At 37.8% G+C, this 23,469-nt stretch overlaps 1 protein-coding gene across 5 annotated transcripts in view; it reads left to right on the top strand.

Annotated features, from left to right (window-relative positions):
- B3GNTL1 (UDP-GlcNAc:betaGal beta-1,3-N-acetylglucosaminyltransferase like 1) overlaps window positions 1–23,469 on the top strand; it is a 216,208-nt gene that overhangs the window by 44,269 nt on the left and 148,470 nt on the right. For 3 of the 5 annotated variants that reach the window (XM_060764530.2, XM_060764528.2, XM_060764527.2), the window contains exon 6: window positions 4,071–4,166. The exons of 1 other annotated variant lie outside the window; for it this stretch is intronic. In XM_060764530.2, the coding sequence (XP_060620513.2) occupies window positions 4,071–4,166 (96 nt within the window). Of the gene's footprint in view, window positions 1–2,104; window positions 2,244–4,070; window positions 4,167–23,469 lie in introns of those variants that run through there. One more of the 5 variants, XM_067463819.1, reaches the window with a different exon arrangement.

The following is a 23,469-nucleotide window of genomic DNA, read 5'->3' as shown; positions in this document are numbered from 1 at the left end:
GGCTCCTCGTTGTGGAAAAAAGGAACAACAGCATCTCTGTATGGCTAGAGTTGAGCATCATCTCCAGACATTGGAGATGTAAAGAGAAGGCCTTTACCTTAGTCTGTATATGGAATGTCGGCATTGTTCACTGTGTAAAAGGCATTGAATGTTTGCATTATGTCTGTATATGGTAATCTGCTCTGAGTTCCTCCAGGGAGATAATGCGGAATATAAATAAAGTGTATGATGATGATGATGATGATGATTAAATTCCATGCATAATAATAATAATAATAATAATAATAATAATTTCCATGCATTTCTTTTTGCAACCACAGGGAAAGGAAGGGTGACATTTTACAGAGGTTTCTGAACTATGAAATTGGGCGTTAGATTCCAGTTTTAATTGCAGAACTTTTTTTGCACAAATCCATTTTATTTTATATGAAATGGTTTTCCCACATAAATGTTGTAGTTTTGCCCCCCAGAATCCTAAGGACTTCCTTCTGACATGAAGAGAGTGTTGAAAGATCTGCAGTGATTAACTTTTTATAGGCATTCTTGATATGTAGGAGACAATTGACCATTATTTTTTCCCTTGTGAACAAAATACTGAAATAGATGGATATTTGGTATAATTCCTTATGGCCCTCATGTTCTTAGCCATGCTATTGTTCTCAAAATGACAAGGATAAAATAGATTATGTTCTGCAGGATGACAACTGGCCACATGTTTATACAGTGGGAGTTTTACTGAAAACACTTTAGAGTTGTAAAGCATGTGCAGTATTTATGGGAGGGGGAGGTGACAATGAAAGCTTGGAATGTGTGCCTCTTTCAGTGGTTATGTTGTTTTTTCTTTCTTTCTAAAAAAGTCTATTGATATTTATTCTAAGATACTTGGTTATTTTGAAAGTGTCTTGAGCCACGTGTTACCAGTGGTTTCACACTTACTCCCTTTCCATAGCCATCCAGGAGAAATACTGCTCAGTGAAGAGAATGGGGCTAGTGACTTTTAAGAGAATTTGCAACATCTTCACTGCACTGTAATTTCCAGAGTTCTTTTTGGGAATTAAAATACTAATAATGTGTGAAAATGATATAAACTTGTAGTGTGGATAGGTCTCTACTTTAGGTATAATGAATTTCACTTTCTGAAGATTAAGCAATACAGAGTGTTGTCTTTTGAGCTCTGAGCTACCTTTGAACTGGCTACTTCATGCATTCTGCTTTGTTTTGAGTTACACTGCCATCTAAAACCTTGCCAGCTGGAATGTTTGGACTGAAATCGGTGGGATTAGCCTGTTTTAAATCCCCGTTGCTCCAATTTAACTGGCTTAGGGATTGCACTGCTAGTGTATTTGCCCACAAACATTGAATTGAAAAGAAAGGTGATTAACCTAGCATCTCCTAGTTATGTACCCTTTTAATGCTCTGGACATAGCTAAAACTGGCTTCTTTGCATTAGTACATTTCACAGTTTGGAGTGGACCATCCAACATGTTCAGCTCTAATTGGAAATGGGGTGATAAGAAAGCCAGTACTAAGTCTAATCTATCACCTCCTGGCAGCTGTTCATTATGTTATATTTGTGGAACTTCAGCTGGGTCAGAGTATGCTTTGTGTATAAGGAGTGAAACTTTCTTATCTTTTTGTTATGGAATTTCTTTCAGGCAGGGAAAATTGGGTTGCTCAGGACTTTTCATCTGTTTCTATCCCACAAAATTCTTGTTGTATATATAGTATAAGAATGATTTTTAAAACCAGTGAAATGAATAAGAGTGTGAAAAAGTTTGCCTTATTAAATATACAAGCAAATCCCTGTGTAATTACCTCTTCTCAAGAGAAAATTTACCATTAATTTATGATGTACTGTTCTTTAAAATAATGTATCTCTTAATGTTTGAATTACCAAAAAAAAAAAAAAAAGATTATTAGTGAAACTGGCATCGTACTTATAAAAACATCCACCACCAATTTTTCCGGCTCTCCCCCAACATCCAGCTTAGTCTTGTTATTGAATTCTACAATTATCACAGCTGCACCTGATATTCTTTAACAGTAAAATATTTCATTGCAGTGAAAATAACATGCAATCATTCGAATCTTCCTGCATTGTATGCTGTGATCCATGTTGTAATAGGAATACACAATTTGTGCATTGTGGCACACACCAGTTGGATCAGATGGGCTTCCAAGTAGAGTTTCCTCCATTTTTGTCATTGCTAAACTAGTCAGTCATTCCTGCAAGTTTTGGTAATGTAAGTGAAACTTCATTTAAATTTAGAAATGTCAAATAAGAAAAAGTAACAGCACCATACTGTTTTACTGTATCATTGCTATTTTGTTGTTTTATCACTTTAACAGTATTTGCTGGTTTTGAACTTCATTATATTCAGTTCTTTTGGATTTTTAAACAATTAAAAGCAGTGTAAAATAAATAAAAACAAGGAAATAAACTTATGATCCAACCATTATTGTTGCCTAATTCTTGCTGACCCTTCATTACTTGTAATTGTAGTAGTGAGACAGTAAGAGAAAAGGTTTGTCAAATGCTTGGACAAGGCACAGTCCATGACTAATACATGTTGCTTAGATTTGACTTCTTTGCATCTATCTTTTTTGGATCCTATAGAACCCAGAAGCAAAGTAGGGCTGGCTCTGGTTAGTACATGGACAGGAGACCACTGATGAATACAAAGTGCTGTATCAGTGAAGGAAACTGGCAAAACCACCTCTGAGTACTCCTTGCCTGAGATTATGACATTAATGGGGTCACCATAAGTCAACAAGTACCTTAAACAAATATACTTTCCTTTAGTTAGTTCTATAATTTAGTTTTGTGACTAGCAAGAACTTGGTTCTTAAAAACAAAGATTCATAAGGCAGCAATTTCAATGCTAGTTTTGGTTCAGATAATATCTGCCAACTGCTCCAAAGTCTGAAAGTGAAATCATGTAGCAGGTGTGAAATGTCAATAATACAATTAACACAAGATGGTTTATGTTTTGCTTGGAACTATAGTTAGTAGGAAATTGAAAGCTTGCTTGGATACCCTGTCGGCCCCAAAGATTAGCAATTTGGGGGAACTGTGTGTGTATGTTCTTCAGCCTTTGTAATGTGATCCCATTTACAATTATCACAGCTGCTTAAACAAAAAAAATATCTAAATCAAACTGTCACCCTGATCTGTAGGTTGTTTTGTTTATTAACAATGCACCTGGCTTGATATGTCTTTTGAATGCATCCTTCTACCTGTAAAGTCATTTCAGTAATGCATGGACAAGAAAGAAACTTGCACAGCTACTACTATCACCACCACTCCTCCTCCTCCTCCTCCTATTTTACTGAAAGTATTAATTTAAATGTCTTTGTTGAAACTAAATACACCAAATACTGACTGATTGGACTCTAGTACCATTACAACTAGAAATTTGTTAGTAATGTAAGAAACAAGTGTGACTTTTTCGCATATAGGCCTTTTTTTGGATGGACTGCAAGATGTGGGACTATAACATTTTGTGCAACACGCATAACTCATTCCTCTCTGGATTCTCCCAAGCCTTGTGAAGGGAAGTAGTTGCTGGCTCATTTTATGGATGGGGATGAGAGAACGTAGGAAGGCAATTCAACCAATGGCATTCCAAAGGGAAGGGATAGAAATATGCAATCTGTGACCGCACTGCCATTTCTTATCACTTCTGAGTCAAGATGAGCCAACTAGTTAACTTCTGAATGTACCTCTTTTCTCTTCCCCCTTTCCACCATAAATAAAGTCATCTCCTGGTCTTAACAGGTATGGGGGTTGGGTCTTGGATAGGAAGCAGAGTTAGTGATAACTGACAAGATTGAGGGGAGGGGGGAGGAGTGTGTAGTATCAAGTGCAGTTTTAAGTGTCAAATCTGATTTTGGCCTACCTTGAATAATAACATTTAAAATTTAGGTACTGCCAAAGTAATATTGGTGTTCATCCCATAAAAACGGAAGGCAGGCAGCAGTCTTTCTGATCCATTAAAATGTTAGCAATGCTTTTTTTAGCTTTTCCTTTTTGCACTCCTCAAAATTGGTGTTTATGTTTCTACTTTCAGATTATAGGTGGCCAAATTAAGAGAGAGCCTTTGGAGGCAACTGAGCGATACACAAGGTGGATCAATAATCTAACACAGGAGCAACTCCTTACTCAGGTATTGGTTATATCTCTTTAACTTATGCCAATTGGACATTTGCCTTGATTAATTTGAAACCAGAATCAGGGTTATACAAACCAATTCAGAGTTGTAGTGATCAGAGGACACGATGTCCTAGGGTACATTCAATGTGGGCTGTTAAGAAGAGTGACAGAATATAAAGTGGAAAGAAGAAGAGAAGGATGAAAACACAATATTGGTGACATTTTCTCTATAAGGTCCACTAGATGGACATTCAGAGCTAGTCATTCTTCAGTATTTTAATTCTATTTTGTATTTGGCCTAACCTGCCTTGTGAGGATAACATGGAGTCACATATTTTCCTACATGCTACTTTGAGCTCATTTTGGAAAGAGATGAAATGTTACTAATGTAGTGTTGTTATGCTGTTTTAAAATTTTAAATAGAATATAAATTAATAACATGCCTGGAACAAATAAGAAACAGGTAAATAAAGACATTTAGAAGATATCTACATTATAAGTCAGCATTATTAACAACGTATCAGCAATTTTTTTTACTGCAAATACTCGAGTATAAGCCTAGTTTTTCAGCCCTTTTTTTAGGCTGAAAAAGCCCCCTTTGGCTTATACTCGAGTCAAGGTTATTTATTATATTACTCTGTTGTTGTTCTTGTTGTTGTTACATTTATTATTTTACTTTATTATTATTATTATTATTATTATTATCATTATTACATTTATTATTTTATTCTATTTTTACTGCTATCATTACATTTCCATATTTTACTCTATTATTATTATTATTATTATTATTATTATTTTACTACATTTATTATTTTCTCTCTCTATTATTATTGAAAATCTACGTAAGCACATTGACATTGAAGAAGGTTAGAATAATGATTTAATCAGAGTTGGGCAGTGTTATCTTAAATTACATTTTTATGTAAATATTCAAAATCATTTAATCTACGGATGCCTCATTTAATGTAATATTATTGGTATCTATTTTTATTTTGAATTTTACCAGTAGTTGCCACTGGTAAAATTACATTTCCCACCCTTGGTTTATACTCGAGTCAATCTATTTTCCCAGTTTTTTTGTGGTAAAATTAGGTGCCTCAGCTTATATTCAGGTCAGCTTATACTCGAGTATATACGGTATTTCTTGAAGTTGTGTTGCTGTATCTGAAATACTTGCTATCTGTCTTAAATAAAATGCATGTCAGGGAGTTGTACTGGATGACCCTTGTGGTATCTTTCAGCTCCATGCTTCTATGAAGAGACGTGATGAAGAGAAATGGGAAAGCAATATTTGTAAATGAAAGTGATCATCATGCTCATTTGTTTCCACTCAATAATTTATTTGCTTTTAGAGTCTTTAGATGCCTTATGAAATAGATTCTCAAGGCTTTAAAAGTACTGAAAATCAAAACAGCTGTAATTCAATACAGTACCAACATACAGATCTATTTTTTAATCCTAAAATCCAGCACAAAATCTTTTAACTGAATGTTCAAGGAGAAGGTTCCACAAAAAGTAAATTGTTCTCATTTTACATAAATAACCCAATAATCCTGAGATGTTTCTGTTTAAATCAAAGCATTGTCTCAGATTGCATGTTTATAAGCCAAGGTTTATAAGCCAAGGTCAACTTGGCATCTTTCTTATGTTCTGCTACTAATTTTCTTCTTTCTTGCCATTTTAAATTTTTCTTCTTCTTTTATTCTTGAAATAGAAGAATTTCATCAAATACCAAACAAATAACACAAGTAAAACAAATAAACCAAATGGAAGATATTCATTTCATTGCGAGCATGTAAACAGAAGATCTTGCTTACGGCTTGCTGAATTGCTAAGCTTTATTAAGTGAAGCATAGACATCTGTCCTTTCATGAAGCCCATCTTTCTGTCTCACAAAACCTATACAGATGATTCAGTTCCACAGTGAGCTGGTGGGTTTTCCTCCATCATCTATGAATGAAGAAATATTTCAAAGATAATGATAGCACAATAGCTCACAAGTATTGCCTCAATCTAAGCAACACGTTTCTATTGAAACAAGAAAATGTTTCACAACACTACATAAAGAAGAACTCTTCACACACTCACAATTGCCACATATATTTTCTTATATAATTTTGATAATAAATAATTGACAATAAAGAATGTTGACAATAAATAATGTTTGATTAAAAAAAACCAGACCCGCAAAACCTGGATACACTTTTTTGATTTGTACTGGAATTGTTCAGTAGTTTCTTTTTCCTTTTTGCAATGAACTGATTATCCCTACTTGCCATTCCATTAGCTTACTGGTGTTTGGTGTTAGCAAAATATTTTGAAATAGAAAGGGCCAAATGAAGAAGTACTTGCCTGTTAGTTGCTAAAGTTCTCATGAGCAAGGAATTGTTTTAATCGTGATCATTTGCTGAGCATTATTTTTGTGTTGTTCATTGCAAGGGAATATTTTATTTCATAAACAATAACCAGTTTTTCATAAGAGTTATTCAAAGGTATTTAAATCCAGAATGGCTCATCTCAGTTCTCGTTATTAGATTTATTCTTTAATTGGAATATACATATTTAGCCATTTTGATTTTTTTAAGGATTGAGCATGAACTATCTATACTTTTGAAATAGTAAAATTGTACATCAATTGTTTTCTGGAAATATTTTTGTTTAAAAAAATCAAAAGAATGGTATTGTTGGCATATAGGTTAATCAAGTGTATTTTTTTAATCTGTTAATTTGTCCAAATTGATTTAGGATGGAGCTCAGTAGTATGAATAAAAGAGGCTATGGAGCCATTCGTTACTTGTGCCTTTTGATGGAATAAGTCCAGAATTATTAGTATGGATGTTTGAAAGTAGAAATAAATGAGATTAATCAAAGAAGTATATTTGCATCCAGATTCTTGATTCTATTAAAGAAAATGCTAGTAGCTATAGGTATTCAACCATGTCAAAGACCTTAAGGACATTGAAAAACAATAATATGGAGGCAGGGATCGATTGAGATTAATCAGAAGCTATATAGTCTGCTATCAAATGATTTAGCCATGATGCTAATTTTGAAGTGATATTGCAGGTATAAGCGGAAGGTGTGATGGCATAGTGGCAGACAGCAGAGACTGAAGCAAGATGCTTCTTCACACAGGTGGAAATGGCTTTGGTGCTTGTTGCTTGAAGGACTCTAGTATCAAGTGCCTCACCATGGAATCACTAAGAAAGTAGTCTTTTAGTCCAAGGTCAGCCAGTTAGTTCTAAGTAACAACAAACTTCAAGGAACAAGTAACAGAGAAGCCACATAACACGCCTGATTCAATCCAATTACTGAACTTTCATAGAATGAAACTATGTCTCCAAATTCAATGGCAAAGTCATGAATCAGTCCGAAGTTCCAACAGCATCTATGGGTCTCTAGAGCACAACGTCAAAGGCTTGGTTGCAAATGCCAGATATCACATTGCAACCTCTTAAATGCTGCTTTCACAGCTCATTCTGATTGCTGGCCATCTTCTCAGTAATTCTGGCTGGGATTTTTCCCTTCTACCTTCTGCAAGGGAAGGCACAATTAAGTCTTCCTCAGCCTGCTCCATAGAAGGAAACCTCTTGTGTTTGAACCAGCAGGCTGAGTAGTTATTGCTTTGAGATGTTTGGAGGAGTTGCTGTTCCTGGCTAAACTCTAATTCAACAGCCAAACCCTCATCTACGTTATCTATGTCATCTAGTTTATTTCATTTCCCTGGAGAAAATAGCCATCTTGTATTTTTATTTACACCTTTCTCCTCAAAGGTTACTTCCTATTTTTAGGGAAGGTAGCAGGTCTCCCTATGGGACTGTCCAACATCTCACATAGGGTTTCTGCAGTTTGAGGTTAGACCAACTTTGTGGGATTTGTTACAGCTATAGAACCTCATCTGAAGTGGGAATTCCAGTTCGTAGCATATACCCCAAGTCATCTTCTCTGTTGTTGTATTTCTGGAGCAATATTTTGAAGGATAAAGGGTTTCACATTTTCATATTGTAGATTAAGATGTACATTTAGAGCTTTGAAAATTTGCATTTGGGTGGAGAAATGAGTACATCTTTATATAGCTACCTAGTTCCTCTTTCTCCTTGTAAAGGCTGGAAGTTTATATTTTCTTTCAATGTCATGTCAAGGCTTGCTGTCTTAGACAAGCCTCTTGTCACTTTGTTACCATTTAGTTATCAGAAGATTAGGGGATCCAAATTTGCCTTTCTCCTTTATTATGTAATTATGGTAGTTTTGGTGTAAAACATAGCTTGGTGATTGGCCCTGCCCTGCCCTGCATATCTGCTTGAATATATTTATGTTTATTGCTGGGGATCTGTGGCTGAGATTTCTAATGCTCCATTATGATATTGATTATGCTGTGGTTTCTAGCTGATTTTTAAAAAGAACCCATAAAATCAAAGGGATATTGGAGCACTTTTGAGACTAAGAGAAAGGGGTTGTTAACATAAGCTTTTGTAGACATTGGTAACATAAGTTTATGCTATCAGCCTTTTTTCAGTTAGTCTTAAAGGTACAATATCCTTTTGCATATTGAATCAGATTAAAATGCTGTGTCTTTTAATTCTTACAGAAAGCAAGCTAAATTTGTGTTTGTGGTTACATGGAGGTGTGTACAGACATATACCTCCATATAAAAAATGAAAATAAAATAATATATTTGCAAGATTAGGTCGTGATTGGGAAATAGTAAAGTACCACATTTTATACATGTGATGACTGAGTAATTCTGGCATTTTCTGAACAGACTGAAGTAATTTTATGTTATTTTTAGTTTTTCCCCAGCAATCCATTGAAAGGCACAAACGTGTTACTGTTTTGTGTGTATTTTATGTTTGTTTCAGTTGTTCATCTCATTGAATCCACTGTGTGTTCTATGTTTGTATATATACTAATATGTGAAGAAGTAAATCTTTGACAAGTTATGCTGCCTGGAGAAATAATGTTATATGAATTACTTCTTTGTATACTCACTAATGCATACCTTTGAAGTATTTAAATTTTAAAGTTCAGGACATCATATCTGAATGTGATGAATCAGTGTGATTTGAAATGGACATATTTAGTTAAACAACTGATTATTTTATTAGACATGTTGCCATCAGTCATCAAAAAGGGACTTTTGGCAAAAACAAGTACACATTACAGAAGAAATCCTTCTTGTTTGAAGGAAAACAATGAATATGTTGAGGAATCTGATGGCCGGTTACTGAAAGATCATCCCAGCATTCCACAAGAAGCTCATATTTCAGCTTAGATTTTATAGATTTTGTGGTATTATGGCAGGAAGACATTTGTTTCTCATTTTCTTGAGTTTAAGCTGCTAAGAAGAAGAATGTAGCTGTGCTAGTTTCATATTGTAGAAATTCAGTTTCATTTCCTTATTACTTTACTCTTGTTGGCATATGTGTGAAATGGTAAATATAATGCAAAGAGAAATACATATAATACTTTTAAACTATATGTGGCAAAATAATTTAAAGGTGCTTATACAGATTATCACTTGAATGAAATATGAAGCGAAACAGAATATGTTGCACTTATATTAAAACAACAACATGTGTAATAGATGAAGGGCTACCATAAATCATCAGTCTGAGTGTTTAACATTCTGGAGTATATACCCAAGTTATCCTAAATTTTCTTTGATGTCAGATTATTAATTGAAGCTAAACAAAGTTTTGGAAATGGATATCTGTGGAATATGCCACATAGCCATTTTAGAAAGTTCTGAACTTCCTCTGGTAAATGTATTATAAAGCCGGCTTTCTAGAATACCATAGCTAAAAAGGTATCAGTAATAATCAGATGGAAATGAATATGTGAAGGACACTCACCTGAAACATTCTATGGATTTCTTTAGTGAGATTAATGAATTTGAGCTTGTACAGAAGTGATAGGAATGAGGATTGCTGTATAGGTGATAGGACAACACTGTTCAGCTCTCTCTAAGCTTATCTAGGATTTTTTTTAGTAGTGCCAGTGCACAAAAATGGTTTCATTGATTGTGGGCTTGTATAATTTCAACAGAGGAAGGGAGGAATGTTGTATGAATTAACTTTTATTTCTACCGTGTTAATGAATCAAATAAAATATAATGGTATACTAATTAGTGCTTTGGATTTGGATTTTGAAAATGTAGCTTCAAATCTCTAATGAATCTTGAAATTCATTTTGGTGACTGTGGGCTGGTCATTCCACCTGATTCTGACCTGTCTTGCAGGGTTGTTGCATAAATTAGGGAGGAGTGGACATATGTATGCTTCATTGGAGGAAAAGTGTATATAAATAAGAGCCTTCTCCAGAAAAATTAGGCACTTATAAAACTGTGTTTATTAAGAATTTCAAAACTAATTACATCACTTTTCTACATAGTCCCGTTCCTTTGCAATGCATTTTCCCCAGTGTCATACCAACTTTTTAATGTTGTCAGCAAAAAAATGTGTTTGGTTGATTGCATAGCCACTGATTCACTACTGCTTTCACCTTCTCCATAATAATGGGCCAAGTGTCAGAAACAAATGTCTAAGCGCTTGTGTCATAGATCAGATCTCGCACTTACATTCAGCTTTCCTGCAACCTCTTCGACTATTAGTTCATTTCTTTATTCTTCGTGGTCGTGGCTGTAGCTGGACATTCAGAGTTCTCTGCTTTTGTCACTCTAGACAACGATGCAAGAGAGAACTTTATTCCCATACTGAACACACATGTGGGGAAGAATTTGTCTTCCAACCTTCTGCTCACAAAAAGCCTATGGCAGAAAGCTTTTATTTGGTATAGCGACTGGATTTAGATTGTTGGTTAAAGAGAATGTAATGTTCTAAAGGTATTCAGGATATTACCCGTGTCTTGAAACACTTGAAAATGAGCACTTCAACGCATATTGCTTCAGAAAATTGTTCTTTAAATTTTCAGAGGTCATTCCAAATGCAAAGTGTTTTTAATTTCACAAATTACTTCAGGTGCATGGGATGAGATACATAGTTTGTGACCTTTTTGAAAATCAGTCCTGCAGAACAAAGCCTTAAAATACCTTATGATGCATATATGACTTATGGCCAGTATTTGATTATTTTGCAAGACACGCCTTTGGTGATAATTGTAGCAGTGCTTATCAGACGCTTACTATCCTAACTGTTACTATCCTTACTGTTCCTGTGGATACATCACAGTTTGAGAAGTGGCATGAGCAGAAGGGTAGGGAGGTAGGCACACATGGGTTCTGTGGTTAGCACAATGTTAACCAGGCCCCCGGCCAAGAGGAAATGCGAGTGGTTGCAAGGCATTTGGTATGTGAAGGAGGAGGAAGTGGTCTGCATCAGTGTGTTGGGGAACTGTTGGGAGAGCTCTGCCTTCTTCAGGGATGAGCTGGCTTCTGTGATGTGGGTTAGTGTAACCTTTTGCACCAGCTCTTGCAGAGGAACATCCAGTTTTCACACCTCAAAATATCATGTGGCAGCTGAAATGGTTAAGCTCAACAGTGTGAAATGAAATGCCACGTATGACTTGCTCTGCCTTTATTTAAAAAAAGGCTAACAGTTGAAATAGAAACTCTTCAAAATGCTAGTTTTGTTATTTAAGGGAATTTTTCTACAATTTTCCATACTAGCCCACATTTAAATTATTTCACAGATAGGGCATGCACCTGTTATCAGAAAGAAAATATGCTTGTAAAACATTTTTAAAACCTCCAGAACAGTTAAGTTAAAGACCGTGCCCTTCCTGTCAGTGGCAGCTTGGTGCACTTACTTGGGGTTGCTTTGAAATGTCACGAGTTCAAAAACATTACTGTGCTAAATAATATCACTTCATGACCACCTCCCACTGAGAATTATTTCTTTAGTTTCTTTGTTTCTCTGAAAGGGTGATTGTGTGTGAAATATAAGGTAAAGGTAAAGGTTTCCCCTTAACATTAAGTCTAATCGACTCTGACTCTGGGGAGCGGTGCTTATCTCCATTTCTAAGCCAAAAGCCCCCAGTGGCGCAGTGGGTTAAACCCTTGTTCCGACAGGACTGAAGACTGACAGGTTGCAGGTTTGAATCCGGGGATGAGCTCCCTCTATCAGCTCCAGCTCTACATGCAGGGACATGAGAGAAGCCTCCCACATGAATGGTAAAAAAAAAATCAAATCATCCTGGCGTCCCCTGGGCAACGTCCTTGCAGACGGCCAATTCTCTCACACCAGAAGTGTCTTGCAGTTTCTCAAGTCGCTCCTAACATGAAAAAGCCAAAAGCCGGTGTTGTCCGTAGACACCTTCAAGATTATGTGGCCAGCGTGACTGCATGGAGCATCATTACCTTCCCACTGAAGCAGTACCTGTTGATCTACTCACATTTGCATGTTTACAGATTGCTAGGTTAGCAGAAGCTGGGGCTAACAATGGGAGCTTACCCTGTCCTGCAGATTTGAACCGCTGACCTTCCAGTCAGCAAGCTCTGCAGCTTAGCAGTGGAAATATAGATATACAAAAATGAGTGTATTTTCTTGCTTCCTCTCTCTTTCCCCTCCCACATATAACCCTTCACTTTACCTTATTTTTGTAATGCTTTTTGATGTGTTACTGAATGAAATTGCTGGCTGATTTTTAGATATGCTGTATATTGTAGGGGTGACCTCAGGACTGAATGATGCAGCATGACATTTGAATGCTTTATTCCAGAATAGCTTTCAATCTCCAGAGACGTAAAACTGTAGGTTCCATCAGCAACCACAAAATTGAATTATGGAAGGTGTAGCCCACATACCTACACAGCACCTTCTCTGTGTCAAGTTCATTTTTGTTGTGTGCTATGTTGGTGGAACACGGTGGACAGAAAGGAAAGGCACAATGAATGACGAACTGAATTGAAAAGGTTTGTAAGACAGGACCCCATTATTGGGACAATCTTGACCAGTAACCAGACATACTGGACTTCGAGCAGATACTATTCCATGTAGTTCAAAAAAAACAGGTTGAAAGAAGACATCGTCTGAAGTAACCAGTAATAAAATGTCTTCTTCTTAGGTGAACAATATCCATACCATTATCTGTAAGATTGGTTGATGAAGCAACATTTCAAGCAATGTGTTAATTAGCAATAATTACAACTTAAATAATTATCTACAGTTAGTGTTTCAGGAGTTATTTCTCTGTTTCCCAACACTAATTTTCAAACCCGATGTTCCAAGGTCAAAGCAAAGTCATGTGTTTTCTTTTAAACAAAGACACACATACTTAGAATCCTGGTGAATTTATCAGAGATTTAGCAAGATTATCCCAGGCATTTCATAATTGAGCCTAGATACATGGGTTAGTTCTCCATATACTTGATTACTGACAACATCTTTTGGGGGGAGCTTGAGGAAATTGGTTGGGATGTGGCAAGGAGTTCATAGTTGCATCCCAGCAGAGATCTGACCTTTTGGACTTTTCTAAAACGTGAGGCTTGGCATCTTTCAAACCTTCCTTTTGAAGCAAGTGTTTGGTATCCAAAAATGTAAATGCTATGTTTGTTTGTGTGTGTTTGATGTTTGAAGTGTAATAATTTATGATGGTGGTTTGTTACTCTGTTTTATATTTGCATAGGCTGTTCTGAGCCCTTTTGGAAATCATATAAATACATTCAACAAAATAAACTTTTTCTATGCTTTGTGAAGTTACTTTAAAGCAAATATTTGAGGCTTTCTCAGTGTGTTGAGGAGAGCATGAAATGCTTTATTCTGCATATTAAAACCACAAGGCAGGTTTTTTGTTGCTCAGATATGTTTCTATCAAGTAATGAGGTGGTGGTTGTTTAGAAGTTTGTGGTCTTTGGGCTTTTGTTGTAGTGCTTAGTCCTGGACCTTGATGGTGAAATTCTGCAAATATAGAGTTCTTCTGGCCCAAATACAAAAGAAGGTAAGGAACCTTTTTATTCACACTTTTGTATTGTTTACATTTCATCCCATGCAGTACCATTGTCTGACCACAGGACAGCCACAAAGTCACCACAAATGCAATGAATGTAAAGCATGCAAAGGCTACATTTCTGTATAAGTGGTTGGTGCGTTCTCTCACTTGTACTAATAGGAGATTCTTTGAATCTAACAACTCTTAAGGGCCAATAATCACATAACACTTTGCCATCTTTATAACATTTTATTTCGTATCAAAAGCATTGCATAAATTAGTATAAAACTGATAAAATAGGTGTGAAGGCAGCTAAATATATTTTGACCTAAAACAGGCAACAGCAACGGCATTGTCTGTAGCCTCCAACAATTCCTCCTCTGTACATGAGGCACGGCACAATGGACAAGCATACAGATGCAGAGTTGTTTGTTCTGCTCCACAGTCACACAAGGTATGGGATTCTTTTAGGTAGTGCCATTTTGCTAGGTTGTCTTTTGATCTGCCCACTCCACTTCTGAGTCTGTTCAGGGACTTCCAGGTTGCCCATTCTTGGTTTGTTCCCAAGGAAGACCCTTGCAGGGGGCCATCCAGTTGTGATTTCCTGATTTAGCTGCCCAGAGGGATACCCTTGCTGTTGCTGGAGGGACGCCAAGAGGAGTGGTAGTTCTCATAAAGCTTTTCCTTGATTTTAGTCTATTGGAAGGAGGCTGGTAGCCATGTAGTAGGTGTCTTTCACAGTGTTCAACCTTATTTCTCTCTCATTTAGCAGCAACTTCCCATCGCTCATCCGGGGGAGGGGAGGCAATGCCAGCTAGCTTGTAGAGTTTATCAACAGGTGTAGGGTTAAGACACCCTGTGATTATTCTGCATGTTTCGTTCACCTGCTTTGCATGGGTAGACCTATGCCAAACAGGGCAGGCATACTCACCAGTTGAGTAAGACAAGGCTAGGGCTGATGTTCTTATTAATTTTGGGTCTGCAGCCAATGTGCTGCCAGTAAGTTTTTGCAGGATGTTATTGCGTGCAGCTACTTTGTGCTTGGTGTTTAAGCAGTGTTTCCTATAGGCTAGTGTTTTATATAAGGTGACACCAAGATATTTAGGACGGAAACAGTGTTCAAGTTCTTGACCTTTCCAGGTGACTTTCAATTTCCTGTTGGCTTCACGGTTGCGTAGATGGAAAGCACATACTTGTGTTTTGGCAACGTTAGGCTTCAGCTGGTTATCTTTGTAGTAGCTGGAGAGATCTTTCAAGGCATTAGTAAGTTGGATATCAACTGTTTCAAAGTCTTTTACTTGTGTTGTTAGGCCAAGGTCATCAGCATATATAAAGCCCTTTGTGGTTGTGGGTGATCGTTTGTAAAGATATTAAACAAGGTTGGTGCAAGAACGCTGCCTTGGGGTAAACCATTCTTTCGCTTCCTCCATCTACTTTTCTTGCCCTGAAATTCCACATAGAAGCTACAGTTTTCTAGGAGAGTCTGGATAGTTTTTGTGAAATCATAGTCTCGGGTAATATGGTAAACTTTCTGCGGCATTTTCCTATGTTGCTCCATGCCATAGGCTGCTGTAAGGTCGACAAAAACTGTTCCAGTAATGCAACCTTTCTCATATCCCTCCTCGATGTACTCGGTCACATTAAGAATTTGGGTTGTACAGTTTTCCCCTGGTCTGAAACCTGCTTGTTGTGCAATAAGCTGGAGTTCAATTACAGGTCCTAAGTGATTTGGTAGTATCCTCTCATATACTTTATATAGACGTGAGATAGGCTGGTAGTTCCTGGCATTTACCAGGTTTTAAAATGGCAATGATCTTAGTTTTCCTCCATAGTCTGGGAATCTGTTTGTGTGCCAAGCATTTATTGTAAAAGTTCAAAAGCCATTTTTCAGCTTTGGGCCCCAAGTGTTTGATTTGCTCCATCATTAAGTCATCTAGGGCAGGTGCTTTACCAGTTTTACATCACTTAATAGCTTCTCTAAGTTCTTTCAGGATTATGGGAGATGTCAAGTTCTGGCACCCTGTTGATTTTCACCTTTACTAAAAATGCCGCTGTTGGTTTTCCCATTCTGAATTAGTTGGTGTGCTACCTGGTCTGGTGTTACGTTTGCATGTCCACAATTGACCAGAGGGTCACTATCCAGGCGTCTCAGCAATTGCCAGGCTCTTCGGCTACTCTTAGACATGTAAAGATTCTCAAGTAGTTCTATCCAGCGGTCTTGTTTAGCTTTAGCTATGGCTGTAGATAATTTTTGGCCTGCTGCTGTAGTCTCGTTGCTGTATGAATTCTCTTGAAATAGTCTGAGATATTCCTGTAGCTGGTTTCCCGATTCTTTGTTTAGGCCTGGTAGGTACTTGTACAACAGCCTCTAGGGATTGAGAGCCTTGAAGATCATTTCACAGCTTCTACAAAAAGATATTGGCCTTCTATAGATGGTTCTATATCAGAAATAGCTGCTTCCAAGTTCTCTGTAAACTTTGTCCAGTTAGCTTTATTGAAATTATATCTTCTGCGGAACGGGACATTTTGTGGTCTTACAGTTGCATATGTTTGGCAGCATATTGGTCTGTGTTGAGTATTAGGTATTGGGTGTAATACTCTTTTAATGCAATGGTGGACTATGCTGTCACTTACAAAAATATTTATAACATGATTCATATATATTCCAGGAGCTTGTAAGATGTTACCATAAGAAGAAAAAGTACATTTGTACTTCGGTTGCAACAAAAGTAGCACTCTTCAAAGTCCTGCAAGATGTTTGGAAGTAGAGTCCATAGTTATGATGTAGTAGATTCTACTGAAAGGTTAGAGCAGTGGTGCTCAACCTGTGGGTCCCCAGTGTTTTAGCCTTCAACTCTCAGAAATCCTAACAGCTGGTAAACTGGCTGGGATTTCTGGGAGTTGTAGGCCAAAACACCCGGGGACCCATAGGCTGAGAACTGTAATGTGCTGAAGAATTTTTTGTTCATATTGAAAGTTTTGCCTAGAAAAAATCAGTTTGTACAAACTGAAAATGTAAACAGAGAATGGCTTAATGGCTATTGGGATTGAAAGAATTCTGTTTCTTAATTGAAATATTTTAGATAATCAATTTAGCATGTAGCATAGTCACATGCTTAAATAAACTCTTCGTGAAATGTGCTGGGAAACAAAGTTACATTATGAATGTACATAATATATACCAAGCCTGTAAAAAAACATTGACCACCATGGTGTATGACTTGTAAATATTACCTGTACCTGTTTCACATCTGAAATCACTATGCTGGTAGGTATTTTATATAATAATGTCCCAAATTCTTGTAAATGAAGGCAATACCTCTTTTAACTTTTGTTGTAAAAGTTAAACACTGACAAGGCCAAAAGAGTAGCGGTCAGAAAACTGAGAAGGATGGGAAGGAAATCATTTGGGACTGGGCAACCTGTACCCTCCACATGGAATACAGTCTTGCAGATGTAACAGCCACTTAGGAACAACAGCATCTTTCTCTGCACAGCTAAGAGCCATTGTGGTATTGGTTGTAGGTAAACCAATCCTTCCCTACTCATGTTTCATGTATGAAAATTCCAAGCTGGAAAGTTGTACTGTGTTTCAAATTTCAAAAGTTTCCAACTGTTTGTTGGGCATTTCATTACATTAGAAATAATGCATTATGGCCAGTCTCAAACTCACTTGGCGTCTTTAACAAAGCTGGATCTTCTATCTTTTTTTTGTTAGTGTGAACAAAACAGGACCCTAATTGATGTCTGCCTTGGATTACATAGTCACTGCAAACACAAACACACGGTTTGGAATGGGTAGGAAGAGCTTTTCGTTATAAAATTATTCATAGATCTGCCCAGCAGATGTTGGCAATTGCAAAAGGGAACAGAGGCCATTCTGTGGTCAGCCAGTATGCTCCGTTTCACGTGGGCAGATCAAGGACTCAAGGCGGCAACGATTTCCTTTTAGCACACTGAGCAACAGTGGGATCAGCCTGTGTGGGCAATAGCCCAGTTAACTAATACAAAGTCACTGTTGTAATTCCCCTTTTTGTTGTTGTTAGTAGGTAAGAAGGGAATATAGCTAAAGTTCACTGTCCACTAAATGGTGACTCTTTAGCACATGTAATTTCTGCATTTTGAAGATCCCTTTTCTTCTTATTTAAGAGAGGGTCATACTTTTAGGACTGTTAAACTATTGGCTCTTGGAGACCCATGTATCCAGGTTTGAACAACACCAAATGTTAGAAGACTTGCATGCCATCCCCTAGATATTTTCTAGGAAGTATAGGTAATATGCAGTGTTAAACTGGAAAAGGGTGTTTAAATGCTAAAGGTGACATGATGTAGGTGTGAGGATTGGAATTATACAGTAAACTTGATCCCTTGGTTGGCTGAAGAACTGGTAAGCAAACATAGTTGTAGTGTATAATTATAGAAACAGCAGCACGTGCTAAGATATATATTAACAACATCCCACAACTTAAGATGTAGATAGATATTTTGGTATTTACTTAAGCTTCCTAATATATACCAAACCTTCGCTATCTGAATCCTTGACAAACAGGCTGTGCTTCTGTAGTCTGTAAGCCTAGCTTCTACTGTTGTGCCATCTTGAGCTTTACAGTTTCTTTATGTTACATTAAGAGCTGCAAAATAGGGACAGCATACCTTCTCCAAGGCAATATTCTGATTTGGGTTTTAGCCTTTATGACTTTGATCATAGGAATATGGGCATTATTTTAGCAGCATATTGTAATTTGATAAGTGTATGTTTGCCCACTTAGGTTTGTGAGATACTTATCTTCATTAAACACTGAAATGGAGATTAAACATCTTGGCCAAGTATATAAATAAATTAGTTACCAGAATGGGAATGAAATTTTGCCATTCGCTAGTCTTCTATTGAATGTGGCAGATACAGGTTAACTAACAAGCTGACTTAATGCAACCCACTGCCTTTCCATTTAGCCCTGTGCTTCATGAGTCATTTTCATGAAACTGTAATCAAATACAGCATCAAAGTTTCAAAGTGAACCACATGAACACTAGAAAATTCCAGTATGAAATCTAAGAGGTTATTGTGGGGGCAGCAAAAGCACTTCGAACATTTTAGACAATTCCAAATTATGACTGTATTAGTAATTCCAGTATTTTTCTTAATGGCTTGATGACCTTCAAATAATGTGTGCGTTCAGGTGATCTAATAAACTGGGGAAAAATGGAACCCTGGTTTGTTTGTGGGAGCCCCGTGTCTGGCTGCTTCCATTTGCAGTGGGGATTGTGTGAAGTTTGCTCTCTAGCTTGTCATTTTCACCAAAGCGTAACCTTTTTCTTCTCTGGTTGCCCTCCCAACAGACCAAAAGGTAACCTTGTTGGGAGACTAATCAGAGAAGCTTTCCCTCCAGTTTCCATGGCAAAAAAAATCCATGGAAGAGAGCCTTCTATTTTCTTTAGCCACCCCACTGCCATGGAACAATGAGACAGTAGACCATCATGTTGCTCAGAACTGGTAAGCCAGTTTCCCTCATAGTTCCCTGAACTGTCAGGTCATTTAACCACAGCAAGTGTCAAAATATATTTTCTGTAACATTTGAAATACGTTGAAAAATGTTCCTGGAGGCTCATGTATGTGTACTGGGTATTTCAGTGGTTTATAGAAATGTAGTATCTGAAATTATTCCTGATGCTCTCGCTTCAGTTTCAAATACAGTGCAGTATAGTATGTGGGGGGTCTGCTATTTTGAGACACAGTTGCAAAGTTATTTTTGCATCTCTCTCTCTCTCTGTGTGTGTGTGTTTGTGTAGTTTTTCATAGCAATAACACTACCTTTCTATGGGGATAGATTTGTGTGTTCTTGTGAGGCAAGAAGCTATGATAATTGTAAGGTCTCCCATGTCAGTCAAGCTTTTGATGAGAAACTAGGCTGAATGTGCCATACAATTACTGGGTGGCAGCAACAGTAGTTGGGAGTGGATGAATGTGACACTGATGGAAGATCTCTCAAGCAATCATAGCTAATACTCATTAATATTATGCAGAAAGAGGTATGGTAGTCCCCCTTTGAATTTCTTTTGATGTGAAAACCCTATGATGAAGCCATTCAAACTGAAAGAAGATGTAGTGCCAGAAGGTGACACTCCCAGGTCAGATGACACTCAACAAGCTAGTTGTTGGGTGGTGGACAACAGAGGGCAGCTACATGGAATGGGATATTTTGAATCAAATAACTGCAGTGTTTTACTGGGGAAAAAAGATAACCCGAAAAGAAACGGCATGGCATTTACAGTGAGGAGTGATTAGAAAAAGCAGTCAAGAGACAGAATACAAAGACTGACCAAATCATGTCAGTTAGACTTCAGTGGCAACCCATCGATATAACCTTAATCCAAGTATATGCTCTAACTACAAAGGCAAAAGACGAAGATATTCAAAGGTTCAGTGCTGGAGTCAAGGAGGAAGCTGAACACGCACATAACAGGACTTTATGTTAATCACAAGTGATTAGGACGCAAAAGCAGGAAAGAGCAGAATCAAAGTTTGTAGGAACATTTGACCTAGGATCACAAAACAAAGCAGGATAACTACTGACTGAATTCTGTGAGATCAGCAGTTTCTTCGTCATAGACATATTCTTCAAGCAAACCAAAACACAGGACTAAATTAGTTATAAATGGGAGTTATTGGTTTTGTATTTTTATTTATAGTTCATCTTTTAAAAACAAGATCAACAATGACATCATATAACAGGGGCTGCATCTAAACTGTAGAATTAATGCAGTTTGACACCACTTTAACTACATGACTCAATGCTATGGAATCCTGGAATCAGTGGTTTGGTGAGGCAGTACCAGCACCTTTTGGCAGAGAAGGCTAATTACCTTGTAAAACTACAGCTCCCTGGATTCCATAGCACTGAGCCATGACAATTAAAGTGGCATCAAGCTACATTAAATATATGGTGTAAGTTAACTCATAGACAAAGGAAACCGAGGAAATGTTATTTTGAGTCTTTAATTGGTGATTCTTTGACCAAGTTTGTAGATCTTTATAGCATAACAGACAAATAAACAAACAATTTATAGTGTAAATGTGTATTGTTCTCTGCTTACAATGCGCTGTTTATTGTGCAGTCTAATGTTTAAAAATGATAAATAGAAACCTGTGTCCATCCAGTCTGAGACCTATATGGAAATCCCATCTTTTATGGGAGAGAAGGTTGAAGGGCGAGCTTAAAAGAGAATTTCCTTGCCATTGAGCTCTAAGGATTGCAATCAGTCTAGAAACACTCATTAAAACGTAGCCTTTGAAATCAGACTAAACAATGATAACTTGCTTTAAGATCTCAATTGCTTTTTTACATGTCAAAGAATCAAATGTGCTTTTGGTATTCTTGGAAGCAACTTCACTGAGTCATAGGTTCATTACCACAGTACTAACTAGAAATTATCTGTATGAAAACTTTCAGCAATTCTGCAGTGTTCCCGTTCTCTTAAAGCTGCAGCTTCTTAGAGAATATGCTAGATCTTTAATAAAAGGTAGAAAGAAGAACTTAAATTCACAAGGCTTTACTTTCTATATATACGGGATGGCTTTATTCAGAGCAGATGTACTTGAAATAATAATAATAATAATAATAATAATAATAATAATAATAATAATAATATCTTTATTTGTACCCTGTCACCATCTCCCCAATGGGACTCGGGGAGGCTCACAGAAGCACTCCAAGTGCCTCATGCAGACAACAATACATAAGCACAATACACAAAAATTTGAAAACCATAAACTTCCCAAAAAGCAGTGGAACCTGCTGGCCGGCTATATATCATAACAGTCAATCAAAGTGCGAACTTTGATTGACTGTTATGATATATAGCCGGCCAGCAGGTTCCACTGCTTTTTGGGAAGTTTATGGTTTTCAAATTTTTGTGTATTGTGCTTATGTATTGTTGTCTGCATGAGGCACTTGGAGTGCTTCTGTGAGCACATTGGCCATAGATTACTCAGGATCAAAGGCCTGTCTGAAGAGCCATGTTTTTGGACTCACCCGGAAGGCCTAATCTAATTTCTTTAGGGAGGGTATTCCAGAGCCGAGGAGCCACCACCGAGAAGGCCCTCTCTCCTCACCAACCGTGCTTGAGATGGTGGTGAGACTGAGAGAAGGGCCTCCCCAGCAGATCTTAATGCTCGTGCCAGTTCGTGGAAGGAGATGTGGTCTTGAAGACAGGTTGGGCCCGAAGCATATAGGGCTTTATAGGTAATCACCTGCACTTTGAATTGGGTCCGGAAACTTATCGGGAGCCAGTGGATCTGCTTTTAAATGGGGCTTGTATGCTCCCTAAAGCTCGTCCCAGTTAATAATCTGGCTGCCTCTCTTTGCACTAGCTGCAGTTTCCGAATCATCTTCAAAGGCAGTCCCACATAGAGTGCATTATAATAGTCCATTCTGGATGTAACTAAGGCATGGATCACCGTGGCCAAGTCAGAAATGTTCAGAGTTCTGTTATTTGGTGTCTGGCACTATTCAGTTGTTCAGGATCTAGGAGCAATTTGTCATTGTATGCTTTTGTGAAATAAGTAATAGATTTTGAGAGGGTATGTTCTTTTACCCTGTTGTCACTGATCAAATGAGAATTAAATCCTCTCAGCAATATCTCTGCAGGGTTACAGATGATGATGAGAAAACTGTACTTATGTGAGAGGGATAGTATCTGCTAGCTCATGCCCGGCAAAATTGTTCAAAATAATTCGATCTCTAATGACAGTTCCTACCATCCCAAAAAGTGGTGATCAGGCCCCTTCAGCCGAGGTTTTTCAGAGCGATTTTGCAGACAAGATCTCGCTACTTCGCAGGGACCTCCTCGCCACAATTGATACAGTGAGAGAACTTGAGACTCCGTGGCCACTTGCTGGGCCAGTCCTCGACCAGTTCATCCCACTGGATGCAGGGGCTGTCGATAGGCTCATAGCTGCAGCTAGACCGACCACTTGCTCCCTCGATCCGTGTCCCTCTTGGTTGGTGAAATCCTGCTTGGAGGGATTACGTGGCCCTCTGTTGAAGATTATAAACAGCTCCCTTGAGCAAGGAGTTTTTCCAGAGGGTTTAAAAGAGGCGGTGGTCTCTCCCCTGCTGAAGAAACCAGACTTAGATTGTTCGGTTCCCTCTAGTTACCGCCCAGTTTTGAATCTCTCATTCCTGGGCAAGGTGATTGAGAGGGCAGCAGCGGAGCAGTTGCAGCAATTCCTAGACGACACAGCCGGACTAGATCCTTTCCAGTCCGGTTTCCGTGCGGGGCACGGGACAGAGACTGTGCTGGTCTCCATCATGGATCACCTTCGATGCCAGCTTGACCAGGTCAGCGCTGCTTGTGTTATTGGATCTCACAGCAGCATTTGACACAGTCAACCACAATCTTTTGACCCACCGCCTCGCTGTTGCTGG

This window comes from Anolis sagrei, chromosome 2, assembly GCF_037176765.1.
Source record: "Anolis sagrei isolate rAnoSag1 chromosome 2, rAnoSag1.mat, whole genome shotgun sequence".
Taxonomy (NCBI): domain Eukaryota; kingdom Metazoa; phylum Chordata; class Lepidosauria; order Squamata; family Dactyloidae; genus Anolis; species Anolis sagrei.
Note: the sequence above shows the minus strand (reverse complement) of the source record. Positions and strands in the feature narration are given on the sequence as shown.